This window comes from Ceratotherium simum, chromosome 2 (assembly GCF_057802395.1).
Source record: "Ceratotherium simum simum isolate JZ-2026a chromosome 2, ASM5780239v1, whole genome shotgun sequence".
In the NCBI taxonomy this organism is placed as follows: Eukaryota; Metazoa; Chordata; class Mammalia; order Perissodactyla; family Rhinocerotidae; genus Ceratotherium; species Ceratotherium simum.
The window spans coordinates 72723768-72739921 of NC_141901.1; the positions used below are offsets into that span (position 1 = coordinate 72723768).

At 35.1% G+C, this 16154-nt stretch overlaps 1 protein-coding gene across 5 annotated transcripts in view; it reads left to right on the top strand.

The window, feature by feature from the left end:
* The window catches only part of HFM1 (helicase for meiosis 1), a 101763-nt gene that overhangs the window by 24227 nt on the left and 61382 nt on the right, over positions 1–16154 (top strand). For 3 of the 5 annotated variants that reach the window (XM_014780161.2, XM_087447654.1, XM_087447667.1), the window contains 10 exons: positions 2394–2464; positions 2931–3063; positions 3731–3882; positions 4450–4527; positions 4748–4906; positions 8310–8510; positions 8594–8682; positions 14355–14398; positions 14506–14607; positions 15310–15455. In XM_014780161.2, coding sequence (XP_014635647.1) covers positions 2394–2464; positions 2931–3063; positions 3731–3882; positions 4450–4527; positions 4748–4906; positions 8310–8510; positions 8594–8682; positions 14355–14398; positions 14506–14607; positions 15310–15455 — 1175 coding nt within the window. The remainder of the gene's footprint in view (positions 1–2393; positions 2465–2930; positions 3064–3730; positions 3883–4449; positions 4528–4747; positions 4907–8309; positions 8511–8593; positions 8683–14354; positions 14399–14505; positions 14608–15309; positions 15456–16154) is intronic. The other 2 variants (XM_087447660.1, XM_087447676.1) reach the window with 2 other exon arrangements.

A 16154-nucleotide genomic window follows, 5' to 3' on the forward strand; every position in this document is an offset into this window, starting at 1 on the left:
CTAGGCTATCTACTTTTTTGGCATATAATTGTTTATGGTAGCCTCTTATGATACTTAGTATTTCTGTGTTATCAGTTGTATTTTCTCCTCTTTCATTTCTGATTTTATTTGAGTCTTCTCTCTTTTTTTCTTAGTCTAGCTAAAGGTTTGTCCATTTTGTTTGTCTTTTCAAAAAACCAGCTCTTAGTTTCATTAATCTTTTCTATTGTTTTTCTGGTCTCTATTTTGTTTAGTTCTGCTCTGATCTTTGTTACTTCCTTCCTCCTGCTGGCTTTGGGCTTATTTTGTTCTTCCTTTTCTAGTTCCTCGGGGTGTAAAGTTAGGTTATTTATTTGTAATCTTTCCTTTTTCTTCATGTAGGCATTTATTGTTATAAACTTCTCTCTTAGAACTGCTTTTCTTGCATTCTATGTGTTTTGGTATATTGTGTTTCCATTTACATTTGTCTCAAGATTTGTTTTTGATTTCCCTTTTGATTTTTTCTTTGACCCAGTGGTTGTTCAGGAACATGTTGTTTTTTTTTTAAAGATTTTATTTATTTATTTTTCCCCCCCAAAGCCCCAGTAGATAGCTGCATGTCATAGCCGCACACCCTTCCAGCTGCTGTACGTGGGACATGGCCCCAGCATGGCTGGAGAAGCAGTGCGCGTTGCGCGCCCGGGATCCGAACCCGGGCCGCCAGCAGCGGAGCGCGCACCTAACCGCTAAGCCATGGGGCCTGCCCAGGAGCATGTTGTTTAATCTCCACATATTTGTGATTTTTCCAGGTTTCTTCTTGTAATTGATTTCTAGTTTCATGCCATTGTATTTGGAAAAGATGCTTGATATGATTTCAGTCTTCTTAAATTTATTAAGACTTGTTTTGTGGCCTAACATATGATCTATCCTGGAGAATGTTCCATGTGCACTTGAGAAGAAAGTGTATTCTGCTGCTGTTGGATGGAATGTTCTGTATATGTCTGTTAGATCTATGTGGTCTAATGTGTAGTTTAAGTCCAGTGTTTCCTCACTGATGTTCTTTCTGGGATACCTATCCTGTATGTTGGTCTGCTTGGTGTTCTCCAATAAGTTCCTTAAGCCATCTTTACTCCTTTTCATTTTATTCCTCTGATTGCTTTAATTCTGCTGCCCTGCCTTTGAGTTCACTGATCCTTTTTTTCACTTGATCTGTCTGCTGTTGAACCCCTCTACTGAGTTTTTCAGTTCAGTTATTGTATTCATCAGCTCTGTGATTTCTGTTGGGTACTTTTTTATATTTTCTGACTTTGTTAAATTCTCACTTTGTTCATGCATTGCTCTCCTGGCCTCGGTGAGCATCTTTATGCGTTATTTTGAACTCTCTATCAGGTAAATCACTTATCCCTGTTACATTAAGCTTGGTTTCTTGGGATTTATCTTGTTCTTTTGTTTGGAACATATTACCTTGTTTCTTTGGTTTCCTTGACTCTTTGTGTTGGTTTTTGCACATTAGATAAAACATGCACCTCCCTAGTCTTGAGAGACTGGTCACATGTAGGAGATGAACCTTGTCAATCAACCAGGCCTGAGCTCCTAGTTGCCTCTCAAACCTTTGTGATTGTCCAAGCCACTTTATGATTATTCTTAGTGGCTTCCAATAGTTGAGGGTGTGCCAAGATCCATCAGTGTCCCAAAGAGGAGGGGTTGCAATCAGCACCTAGATGCAGGCTGATTAGAAGCCAGAACTGTTGGCAGCAGCTGAGAAAGTATGCAGTTAAATCCCTTCCAGGGAGAAACTGGAGATGAGCATTTTTGCCTGCTCCCTCTGTACTGAGCCTGGATGTATACCTGTTGGAGTGGTGGGGTGTTCCTGTGCCCATTTAAAAACTGCTTCTTTGTTTGCTGTAGTCCTGTGGGACTCATGAATGCAAGCTCTGTTGGCTTATAGAGCTGGGTGTTTTGGGGCTCGTCCCTAGAGTGGGAGCCTTAAAAATTGGGGCACCAGATTTGTGGTCCAAACCCTTTGCTCCTCAAGGAGAAGCTGAAAGTTGAGGGTTCCTTTCCAGTTGTATGGTGCTGTGCCAGGAGTGGGCGAGAGTTGTCTCAGCCTTTGCTACCTATTTAGATGTGGGTATTTTCTCATTCGCCTGGTGTGTAGGAGTCACTCAGCTAGTTTGAGGATTTCTCCCAGAAGGAATTGCTCTGTTTGTAGCTATATATTCAGTGGATCTGTGGGAGGAGGGAAGTTCAGGAGCCTCCTATGTTGCCATCTTGGTCCCTCCCTCTAAATCTGTTAATTCCTTTCTTATGATGCCAAAATAACAAGTATTAAGAGCTCATGATATTGTCAAAGTCAATGTTAAACTTCATTTTTAAATTATAAGTAACAAATTTTTAAAATTCTGAATTATTTGACTCCTTAATACTATTCTAAGCGGCAAAATTTAGAAGTATTTTCAAAGAATTCCCATATTTCAACTATATACAGTCCAAAGCCTTTGATGATGTAAGTATTTTATTATAATTGCTTACATGTCTACCTTTTCTTACTAGATCGTGTGCTCTTTTAGGGCAGGGACTAGATCACATTCATCTTTATGTCCCCAGCACCACACTCAGTGAATGGTACATTATAGAAGCCCAAAAAGTGTTTGTTAAATGCATGCATATGATTTTCTTAGGTGGGTTGGTTTGTATTTATTAGATTTATAAAAACTTCCCTGAAAGCTAAAGAAGTGATTTTCTTCTAGGTCTAGCATATTACTTTGACAAGTAAAACAAGAGAAATTATTAATAGTGTTATTTTTTGAGGGTGGTGGATCTAGAGCAAGGTTACAATTTTAATAAGTTTAGAGGTAAAAAGGTTTGAACTATTATTCCATAGAGTATTCCTAAGGCATATTTTCTAACAAATCGAGAATGTGAATGAAAAATTCTATATATTCCATGATTGCTTAAATTTTATTTTTTAGCTTCTTTACACAGATAGGAATTTTGTGATTTGTGCTCCAACTGGTTCTGGGAAAACCGTGGTATTTGAACTAGCTATAACAAGATTGTTAATGGAAGTACCATTGCCATGGTCAAACATTAAAATTGTTTACAGTAAGTATTTATATATTGTAATAGTGATAACTAAATATAATAATGAAAAACCATTGAGGCAAAAATAAGAAATAAATTCAACTTCCAGCCATAGATATTATTATTTGGTTTTCCATACTTTTTAAAAAAGACATATCACATTTGGTCTTATCTTCCACATTAAATTCAAAACACATTTTCCCAGAGTTATAAATAAAAAGTAATATTTGAATTGAGAATTTGACCTTTACATATTTATTTTTAAAATGACAGGCAAGTGAACAAATAAAATCAAACATTTTGTAATTCTAGAAATTTCCATAGGACCCTCTACTTTCCTTTGTTAGGTATATATTTTTTTAAAAATTTTCATCAAAGAAATTGATGCGTATGGTTAAAAAAGCAATTATCACAAAAGGATTTATAATGAAAAGTAATGATCTCCTGCCCTACCTCTCTTCACTCTTGGTTACAATTCCCTGAGCAATCACCTCTTCTTCTATTTTTAGTTCTGTTTGGTGATTACCTTTATACCTCTAAATAATGTGCTCATATTGTTAACTTTTAATTTATAAATATTAGGCAGCACCTAGATGTGTATTTTTATCCCAACTTTATTAACCAACATTTGTGAAAATAATTTTAAAATTGCACTAACACTCAAAATAAATGTCTTATGTTGTTACAGTGGCACCAATAAAAGCCTTGTGTAGTCAGCGTTTTGATGACTGGAAAGAAAAATTTGGACCAATAGGATTGAATTGTAAAGAACTCACTGGAGATACAGTAATGGATGACCTATTTGAGATTCAGCATGCCCATATTATTATGACAACTCCAGTAGGTGTTATTTATACCTTATTATTTCCCTGGTTTATTAGAAAATATCTATTTTTCTTCACCAAGAAAAAGGTTAAAAGAAAATACAAAGTAGAAGAATATATTTACAATGTAAAAAAAAACAAATAAAAAGTACTACTATTCAGAGTATATAAGGAATACTTACAAATCAGTAAGTAAAAGACAAACAACCAAATGGGAAAAATAGGCAAAAGATATGAATAGGTGGTTTGTTATTGTAGATAATTTGTAATCATACTTATTGCTTGTATTCTTTTATCCAAGTTTAGGACCTTGGTAGAGCTTAAAAAGGCAATTAAACTATAATTTCGACTATTTTTGGTTAAACTTAAAAATAAATAGGGGTTCAGGTTTTAAACATTTGTAAGAGTGTCAAAATCCTTTAAAATTTTTTTAATCTTTAAGTCTTTTTTGGGATAAGTTTTAAGATGTCAACTAAAATATTGCCTATCATTTGTAACATGTCATGTTAAAAATTTTATTGATATATTAATAATCTTTATTATAATTCCTTATCATGTTAAACCACTTGCATTTCTTGTCTAGGAAAAATGGGATAGCATGACTAGGAAGTGGAGAGACAACTCTTTGGTCCAACTGGTTCGACTCTTTCTCGTAGATGAGGTAGTGAACACATTATTCACTTTTAGAGATAAACATAAAAAGATAATTAGAACAGAGAGAAAGAAACAATACATTTTTGACCAAACTGTATGTTTGTTTTATCCCTTTAAGTGGAAAATGCTTGTTTTCTTAAGGAAGAGTTAATATTATTGTATATTTTAATTGATTAGATAGATTTTTATTTTTATAGCTAATGATTCTTTCTTGATTTCTTTCTTAGGTACATGTTGTAAAAGATGAAAATCGTGGACCAACTCTTGAAGTTGTAGTCAGTAGAATGAAAACCGTACAGTCTTTATCTCATACCTTAAAAAATACTGGCACTATTATTCCAATGAGATTTGTAGCTGTATCTGCAACAATTCCAAATGCCGAGGATGTAAGTTAGAATTTCAGTCTATCAGATTTTTTATGACTAGTGAAATATTCAGTCTTTTTAATCTTAGAGAAAAGTGAGTGTTTTTTTTCTGTAAATCACCTAACCAATTTAATAGGAAAATATGTTATAGAAATTTATGGTTAGATCTCATAGGTGTGGCAGTATTAACACCATACCATTTGGTTGATGGGAGGGCTGGCCCGGTGGCGTAGTGATTTAAGTTCACGCGCTCTGCTTTGGTGGCCCAGGGTTTACAGGTTCAGATCCCAGGCACAGACCTGCTTACCAGTTATCAAGCCATGCTGTGGCAGGCGTCCCACGTAGAAAGTAGAGGAAGATGGGCACAGATGTTAGTCCAGGGCTGATCTTCCTCAGCAAAAAGAGGAGGATTTGCAACAGATGTTGGCTCAGGGCTAATCACAAAAAAAAAAAAAAAAAAAAAAAAATTTGGTTGATCGGGTTTAATAAAACTTTTTTTTTTGTAATATTTATTTATTTATTTTTTTACCCCCAAAGCCCCAATAGATAGTTATATGTCATAGCTGCACGTCCTTCTAGTTGCTGTATGTGGGACGCGGCCTCAGCGTGGCCGGAGAAGCAGTGCGTTGGTGCGCACCCAGGGATCCGAACCCGGGCCACCAGCAGCGGAGTGCGCGCACTTAACCGCTAAGCCACGGGGCCGGCCCAATAAAACATTTTTGTTGCAAGTTTGTTGTTTACTAGTATCTAAAAGTCTTAGTTTCATGGGTTCCAGACACCTCATAATAACTGGACTAATAATATGTTATGGTGGTTGTAACCAGCTGACTCTAGTTGTATAGCAAAGTATGTGGAGAATAAAAATAATTAGTTAGATGATTACCACTCACCTCTCTCAATTCTATGTTCCTGGCATTGTGGTAAGCACTAATGATAGATGCAAAAGTGAAAACCTGTAGACCCTGCCTTTGAGGAAGATCTCTTGGTTAATGAGGTACACAGATGTGTAAAGAAATAATTGTGTGCAGCATTATACTTTATATAATGAATGCATGTCCTAATTTTTTTCTTAATTTTTTTTGACAAACTTGAAAAATAATAGTACAATCTCACTCTGCTTTCTCACTCCTATTTACTTCTTAGCCTAGTATAATATGACTTTTTCCCCCTACTACTTCTTAGAAATTATTTTCACAAATAATCCAATGGAAAATTCTGCCTTTATCTTTAATTTGGCACAATTAATCATTTTTTTGTTATTCATATTCAAGAATAATAGAGAAAATTTTAAAGTGTATATAAACAACAAAAACCCAGTGTTTGTCCTTCCAGATTTTATGACTTGCATGTGACCTACAAACGTTTCCATGCATTAAATATTCTTCTTTAATACAGTTTTTGTGGTTTTATTGTAATTTATTTATCTAATACCTTAATGATGGGAGATTATTTCCACTTTTTGCTATTGTAAATAGTGCTGAAATTAATATCTCTCTGAAAACATCACGATTATTTCCTTAGGATGGACTTCTAGAGTAGAATAACTGAGTCAAAGTATATAAAACTCTCAGGACACAGTGCTTTCAATAAATGTTATATTCATTTATACTTCTACCATCAGCCGTTTCTCTGTATTCTAACACTGGATAGTATAATAATGAAATTATTATTGTTATTATTACTTTTAAATAGTTATCAAATTTCTTGTTTAAAATGGTACCTTATTTTAAAAGTTTGTACTGCTTTGGTTTCTACTAAAGTAAATATTTTTAATATATTTATCAACTACTTCAAGTTATTTTTTTGCAACTTGCCAGGACATGTCCTTTACGCTTTTTTAACATTGGGATAGTAAACTTTTCTCATTGATTTGTAAGTAATTATTAAATATCAATGCCCTGTATTTCTTGAAACTCTCGTCCTCTTTGTGATAATCACTACTTTTGTAAATGCTGTTTCTCTGTCTCTTTCTACAAGTCCTCTTCCTCACTTTTCCCCTAAATTAAGGTCATCCGTGGCCTTCTGCTCCTCTCAAATTGTAAATTCCTGTGTGATCTCATCCCTAACCACAATAGCCTTGACAGTGTTTTAATGTTTCCTTCCTGTGCAACTAGAAACTTATTAATCCATCTTCCTGTCAAAGCAATGGTCAGTTTCATAGCAGAGCATGAAGGCTGATTACTAACCAGGCTATGGAAAGATAAGGATTACTCATCACAGCTCCAGAAATTAACTAGTGACTCTAGCATTGAGTCTGAAATGTGCTTTTGGCACTGCCATCTCTCACGTGTTTATTTGTTTTTTGTTTAAGAATTGTCAACCCTTGCCCATCTAAGCCAACCATTACTTTGCTAGTATTTAGGACAACACAAAAGAAGTGTCAGCCATATCTAGGCATAGTTCTGAAAAATGGCAAAGAAGTTACAATGATAGTGAGAAATACAATTTCTCTGCCAAAATCAGTTTTAATTTTACTTTGGACTCTTAAAAAGGAAAATAAAACAAAATAATAATAATTAATTGGCACTTTACCATGGTGAAAAGTGGGTATAATCTTGAAATACTGCTATTGATAATATTTACCAATATATTAATAGAATAGTGTCAATGTAATATGTAATATTGAAAAAGATTACAGTAGTCTCCTCTTTTCCATGGTTTCACTTTACGTGGTTTCATTTACCTGGAATCAACCACAATTTGAAGATATTAAATGGAAAATTCCAGAAATAAACAATTCATAAATTTTAAATTGTGTGTCTGAGTGGCTTCTGAGTGGCATGATGAAATCTCACGCTATCTCGCTCCATCCTTCCTGGGATGTGAATCATCCCTTTGTTCAGTATATCCACACTGAGTGTGCTGCTCACCCATCAGTCACTTAGTAGCCATCTCCAGTTATCAGTTCAACTGTGGCAGTATCACAGTCCTTGTGTTCAAGTAACCCTTATTTTACTTAATAATGGCCCCAAAGCACAAAAGTAGTGATGCTGGCAATTCGGTTAGGCCAAAGAGAAGCCGTAAAGTGCTTCCTTTAGGTGAAAATGTGAAAATTCTCCACTTAATAAGGAAGGAAAAAAAATGTATTCAGAGGTTGCTAAGATGTATGATAACTTTTTATAGTATATTGTTATAATTGTTCTATTTTATTATTAGTTATTGTTGGTAATCTCTTACTGTGCCTAATTTATAAGTTAAACTTTATGATAGGTATGTATCTATAGGAAAAAAACATAGTAAATATAGGGTTTGGTACTATCTGTGGTTTCAGGCATCCACATATCCCCCTCATATAAGGGGAGACGACTATACTTGATTAAATATTTTTATACATTGACTTTCAAGTGGTCTATAATTGAGTTATTTTTAGCCATAAAACCTTAGTAGAAAAAACTTTTAATGTATATGTTTGTGTTATTTAAAGATTGCAGAATGGCTTTCAGATGGTGAAAGACCTGCTGTATGTCTGAAAATGGATGAGAGACATAGACCGGTGAAACTTCGGAAAGTGGTCCTTGGATTTCCCTGCACCAGTAACCAAACTGAATTTAAGTTTGATTTAACCCTCAACTACAAAATCGCCAGTGTTATACAAACGTACTCTGATCAGAAACCCACACTTGTGGTATGGATTGTTGGTTGCTTATTTTTTAGTGTAATGTTCAGTTTTTAATTTGGTTAATACAAAAATTATTCATTCGTTTTCAGTTTTGTGCAACAAGGAAAGGTGTGCAACAGGCTGCTTCTGTTCTTGTGAAAGATGCGAAATTTATTATGACTGTGGAACAGAAACAGAGGTACAATTTTTCATTTTTTCTTGAAGGTAGAAAACTTTTAGGGATCATGTAGATAAGATGAGAAAACTGGGTTTGTTCCTTAACCTTTTTAAGTTACTTGACCTCTCCAAGCCTCAGTTTCCACATCTGCAAAATAAGGATAATAGTAATTTGGAGGATTAAGTGAGATAATGGATCTTTTTGGGGTTTTTTTGCTGAGGAAGATTCGCCCTGAGCTAACATCCATTGCCAATCCTCCTCTTTTTTCTCTTGAGGAACATTAGCCTTGAGCTAACATCTGTGCCAATATTCCTCTATTTTTTTGTATGTGGGACACTGCCACAGCATGGCCTGTGAGTGGAGTAGGTCCGTGCCCGGGATCCTAACCCGCGAACCTGGGGTGCCGAAGTAGAGTGTGCAGAACTTTAACCACTCAGATATGGGGCCAGGCCAGGCCTGAGATAATGAATCTTAATGCAGCTATGATCCTGTCTTCATTTCATAGCCATATTTCTTTAAAGATTATTCATATTGCTGTCTTCATTTTTTTATTGCACTTTCAATCCAGCATCTGTTGTAGTCTTTCACTAAAGCTAATCTTGCTAGTTGACCCCTTAGGAGCCTCTAACACACTTGACCACTCCTACCTTATTTAAAAACTCTGGACTCTGTGCTTCCATCATCATCCCCTACCAGGTTTCTTCCTACTTTGCTGGCTGCTCATTTTCAGTCCCCTCTTCACTTCTTCTACCCAACTCTTAAATGTTAACATTCTAGGGGTTCTATCCAAGGTTCATTCTTTCTAACTCCACATTCCTAGGTATTTGTATCTATCACATGGATTCGAAGAATATATGTACATATATATTTATATATATCTGTGAATTCCTAAATTTCTACCTCCAACCCAGACCTCCATTCTGAGCTCCAGGTCTATAGTCCATCTGCCTAACTGACATCTCCAAGTGTATATCTATGTGCATCTCAAACTCAATTTGTCTAAAATAGAACCTTGGTTCTTTCTCTCAAACAAGCTCCTCCTTCAGTGTTCCCCATCTTAATTATACATCATCTCCCTAGTTCCTCATGGCAGAAACTTGTCATTGACATCTCTCTCACCTTCCTCCACATAAGCAATCAATTACCAAGTCCTGTTTATTTTTACTTCTCAGTATATCTCAAATATATCATTTTGTCTCCATCAGCACTGCCACCTCTCTAGTTGAAGTCACTATTAATCTCTTGCCTTTTATCTCATGACCACACACGCTCTTATCCCACTTTAATCTATTATCTACATAGCAGAGTGATTGTTTAAAATTGCACATCTAAATGTGTCAGTTTCCTGCCTAAAACCCTTTAATAGTTTCTCTTTTTAAAAAAATTATTTTATTGAGGTCACATTGGTTTCTAACCCTCTAATAGTTTCCTACTGTCATTAGGATAAAATCCTAAATCCTTAATATGGTCTGCAATAACCTGTATAATGTGATGTCTAGCTAATTCTCCTGACTCATCATGACCATACTCCACCTTTACTCACCATAGTCAAGCCATATTGGCCTCTCTGTTCTGAGAATACACCAAACTGTCACCATCGATACAGGGCTTTCCTGCATCATGTTTTCTTTGCCTGGAATGGTTTTTACCTAACTGTTATTCATCCTTTAAATCTCACCTTTAATATCAGTTTGTTAGGAAGTTTTTCATGGTCCTCAGTTTCCCCTTATTTACTTTTATAGGCTTCCTGTACTTTTATTTCATAGCGCTGATTATAATTGTAATAAATACTCTTTTGTTTAATTATTTTAATGTCTATTCTATTGATTAGATTGTAAACTTCTTGAGGAGAGGAAGACTCATGGTCATGTTATTTACCACTCAGTCTTAGCAGGTCTCAGCAAAGTGCCAGCACATGGTTACTACTTAATGAATATTAGCTTATTGTTATTATTATTATTTTTTTTGTGTGAGGAAGATCAGCCCTGTGCAAACATCTGCCCATCCTCTTCTTTTTTTGCTGAGGAAGACTGGCCCTGGGCTAACATCCGTGCCCATCCTCCTCCACTTTATATGGGACGCCACCACAGCGTGGCTTGCCAAGCCGTGCGTTGGTGTGCGCCCGGGATCCGAACCGGCGAACCCCGGGCCGCTGCAGCGAAGCGCGCTCACTCAACCGCTTGTGCCACTGGGCCGGCCCCCAGCTTATTGTTATTGATTAATAACAACTTTTGGGAATCAATAAATGCGTTTAGTGGTAGACCTCAGACTAAAATTGGGTTGAATAATTACATGTGGATATGAGCAGATACTGATTTTTTTGACACGTTTTGTATGGGAGGCAAGTACTTTTCTCTGCTTTGGATCAGCTCAGCTTTCTAATTACCTGTCTATCCTGTGGCTACCAACTCTGGTCACTTTGTCAACCAAAGATGTGGACCATACCTAGAAGATACCACTTTAGTTTTCTGACATTCTTTGGCTTTCTACCCACTAAAAAGATGGCTCTCTGGCTATTTAGTTCATGAAGAAATTACCTATGTAGCCACCTATCTACACTCTATATACCATTTTCATAATTTTACTTCCACTTCAAGGATTTAACTTGATCCCCGTAGTTACTGCTATATGAAAAAAATCTCCAGAGTGTGAAACATATAGACTAGTGCTTTTATTACAGACATCAACAAAGCATGATTAAGCAATAAGATACAGTAGACAGCCAGAGAGAGTGAGAGAAACCAAAAAAGAGCTTACAGCCAAAAAGCAGATGAGGTCTGAAATGTAAACAGAAAAAGAGAAAGTGAAATTAATGCTAACAAGATAACAATAGCATAAATTTCTTTTTACCCCCCTCTTTGTTTTATACTCCAGAGAATATTTATTATATATCATGGTCTGTCTTTTACTAGGAACAGTAAATGGTTGAATAGAATCTTATTTGTATATTCTGCTTTTGCTTCATTCCCTGAGAAAAGCATAAGTGAAAGAGAATGGAATGCCATTTTGATTTGGTGTAGTCTGGGGAAAGAGACTGCTGCTTATGTCAATTTCCTTTTAACCAGTCACATTCTAGTGACTGCTACAAGACTTCTTTTTGCCCATCAAGCCCCAGATTCTGTTACTAAGGTTTCTAAACCTAAGATGCCCAACTTATTTGTACTCTCGTCTCTTTAACTTTTTATTCAATAATTTTCCTGTTGTTATCATGCATTTAAATAACAAAATATTTCTAGATTTTGAAGTTTCTTAATTAACTTCAGGACATTAATTGGTGTATTCTCATAGTGAGAATGTTTCCTGAGCCATTGGTTATAATCAAGAAGAGTCCTTGGCTATTTATGGCCAGTGATCAAGCATATTGAGAGAATGTATGCATCCATTAGATCATTTTGCTGGCAAAAACCTTTTCTATAATCAAATTATGATTGACAGTTTTCATACTAGCTGCACTTGGTTTTATAACATTCTTGATTATTAATTTTCTAAATGTTTTTTAACAAAGATGGAGTTTCAAAAACAGATTGACCACCTCGTTATAAAACTAGTAATAGAGTAAAGGTAAAACTGGAATTTAAAAAAGTGTAGGTATAGAGTAAAGAGGCTGTAAGTAGCTATGAGTAATTTGGAGCATTCTACTTGTTGGGTGAATAAACTAGTTGATCAAGTTGGGCCATGTGACTTGTCAGAAACAGATGTGGCTGTTAAGTAATGAGACGTATTTTCTTGCTCATAAACTAACTCCAAATGAAATTTTTTAAAACTTATGGAATTCTTAGTGCAATGATGGCATCATTCATATAGAGTAATTATATAGCCTTCTGAGAGAATACTTAATAATCAGCATTTTTGAGCTGAACTAATCTGTATGAGTAAGGAATTGAAATAGATAACATATAAGCACTTTTAAAACTAATATCCATTCCATCCTCTCCCTTTTCCCCTGTTCTCTGCTGCACACAAATTAGCTAATTTTGTTTCAGATAATAATTTTCTTACACAGAAGAATGTATCATAATTCTTTTCTCATTTCCTGCTCTTTAACTAGTTATTCAAGGAAAATTTCTCTCTCCTTCGGTTCTCTTCTTTCTTCATTGTTTGTCCCTCTTCTTTTCTTTCTTTGTCCCTCTTTTTTATTCCTGTTTTTTCAGGAATAAAATGCTGGTATTAGAAACAGCATGAAGTTAGAGACCCAGATTTGAATTGCAGTGCTGCCACTTTTACTAGCTGTGTACCATTGGGCGCGTTACTTTACTTCTCTCATCTTCAATCTTAAAATCAGGGTTGGATACACGAAAATCAACTATCTGTCTCACCATATTATTGTGAGAATTAGACAAGGCAACATTTCTAAGACACCTAACAGTGCATAGCACAGTTTGTGCTTAACACTAACATGTCCTTTCCTCTTGCCTTCATTACATTATAAATCCTTAAAAAAAATTGTGAATGTTATATTAAATAATGCCTGGTAGTGTCATATCTGCAACAAGGAAATGGAAAAACACAAATTTGGAGGTTCTTAGGCATAATTAAGAACCAACCCTACAACCTACAAAATCTTCCAAGTTACCCAGAATTCCTTTTCAAATTATCGAGAAGCTCTTTTAACTTCCTCTTCTCTTTTAACTTAACCTAGTTTTCTTTAAGTATCGTATCTCAGAACACAATAAACAATTTTTCTTATTTCCATCTTTTTTTGGTTTACTTACTAGTGATATAGTAGAGATTTAAAGATTGTTATTCCCTGCAAATATTTTTCAGGCAAATTATGGGAGTACGCTTATATTCTGACCGATGAACATAAACATTTATAATGTTTTTTTCCTGTGGAAAGTGAGTTTTCCAAATTTCTGATTTAAAAGTGAGCTTCAATGTTACAGCTAATAAATAAGGGACTTCTTTTTTCTTTTTTGGAAGTTTGTACTCTTTTACCAACTTCTCCCTGTTTTCCCCCAGCCTCAGCCCCTTGCAACCACTTTTCTACTCTGTTTCTGTGAGTTAGACCTTTAAAAACCACTTGTTCTTTATCCATTCCTCTCTTGATGGACACTTAGGTTGTTTCCATACTTTGGCTATTGTGTATAATGCTGCAATAAACATGAGAGTACTGATATCTCTTTGAGATACTGATTTTGTTTCCTGTGGATATAAACCAGAAGTGCAATTTCTGGGTCATGTGGTATTTCTATTTTTAATTTTTCGAGGAACCTCCATACTGTTTTCCATAGTGGCTGTACCAGTTTATGTTCCCACCAACAGTGGACAAGGGCTCCCTTTTCTCTGCATCCTTGCCAGCACTTGTTACCTCTTGTCTTTTTGATAATAGCCATTTTAACAGGTGTGAGGTGCTATCTCATTGTGGTTTTGATTTGCATTTCTGTGATGATTAGCGATGTTGAACACTTTTTCATGTACTATTGGCCATTTGGATATCTTTTTTGGAAAAATATCTATTAAGGTCCTTTGCCCATTTTTTTAATTGGGTTATTTGTTTTTGTGCTGAGTTGTAAAATTAGGGACTTCTGAGTATGAAAGTTAGATATTCTCTACTTCTTAAAGATGGTTTTCAAATATTGATATTGTGAAAATATTTGATATCTGTAAGCCTCAAAATAATTAATAAACAATTTAAGAGTTTTTTTTATGTTAATGGGAATAACTCTCAATAATCTTATGGTATTTTTAAATAGGTTACAGAAGTGTGCACATTCCATAAGAGATTCAAAACTGAGAGGTAGGTTTAGAGATAATTTTTGATTAGCATTTTCAGCTATAGATAAAAGGAGTCAATTATTGATGAAATATTAACAGTACATAACAGATGATGTATTTCTATCGTAGATATCTTAATACATGGTGTTGCTTATCATCATGCTGGTATGGAGCTGTCAGATAGAAAAGTAGTTGAAGGAGCTTTTGCTGTTGGAGATCTACCAGTTCTTTGTAAGTAAAACATTCTTGTGAATATTATAAGATATTTTAGAAAATTATTATTATTATTATTTATTTATTTTTTTTGGTGAGGAAGATCAGCCCTGAGCTAACATCCGATGCTGATCCTCCTCTTTTTTGCCAAGGAACACTGGCCCTGAGCTAACATCCCTGCCCATCTTCCTCTACTTTTTTATATGGGACGCGGGCACAGCATGGCATGATGCGGTGCATCAGTGCGCACCCGGGATCCAAACCCGCGAACCCCGGGCTGCCGAAGCGGAGTGTGCGCACTTAACTGAAGTGGAGTGTGCGCACTTAACTGCTTGCACCACCAGGCAGGCCCGGAAAGTTATTTTTAAGAAGAAAAAAGGGAGAAAGCTCAAGTATTCTGACTGACTTTTACTTTTCTTCCAAGAATCTAAAATTATGTAACTACATGTGCATATGTATACGTGCTACAGTAAACTCTATGGCAGTTTTAGTTCTTTTCATGTTACTGAAGATAGTGCAATTTGAAAGGTAAGAATTTGATAGTTTTTTGGCTTTAAGATGTATTATTTTACATTGTAATGTTCTTTTCTTTTTTTCCCTAAATTCCCTATATATGATGTTTTTTATTACATTTATAAGAATATATCTTTTATAAGGAAATGTCTATATGAAGCAATAAAGTTATATGACTTGAAAGTAATATTCCTTAATCTGATGCAGTTACTACCAGTACTTTAGCTATGGGAGTAAATTTGCCTGCTCACCTAGTAGTTATAAAATCTACAATGCATTATGCTGGAGGAATGTTTGAAGAGTACAGTGAAACAGATATTCTACAGATGATTGGTAGAGCTGGTCGACCTCAAGTAAGTGACAGTATTTTACTTTTTGTAACTTATTTTAAAAACAAGGTAAAAAGCAAAAAAATATTTTTCTATATTTTTTGTTAAACACAAGATTAACATTTCATATTTAGATTAGGTTTAGAAATAAATATAACTGAGAAAATCAACTTTAATGGAGGAATAGAAGTAAAACAAGCCTTGCTAAAGGAGACATACTGCCCCTTACTCTAAGCTCCCATTGGTTGATGAATGGTTGGGTTTATGAATGTGTGTGCTGTTAAAGGTTTTTTTGGTTTTGAGTTTTTCTTTGATTTTTATTCTGTATGGGGGTGCCACTGACAGTTTTGGATGGGACAGTTTTTCACTGTGTAGGACTGTCATGCATTGCACAATATGTAGCATCCCTGGATCCTAGCACAAAATGCCAATAAGTGGTCCTCAGGTATTGTGACAATTAAAAATCAGCCCATACACATTATAGAACGTGCCCTACTCTGACAAATGCTTGGATAAAGAAGTCATTCATACAGGTGCTAAGGGAACATTTAGGAAGAATATCTTTTCAAAGAATGTCAAAGTATTGTGTTATACGAATCCATAATTTTTATAGGATAAATTAGATTATATGTAAACTACACCAAATCTTGCAACTTTTATCCAGTTACCTAAGTTTGTTTTGATTTTACCACTGCCAAAATTATGTTATATTGAAACCAAAGT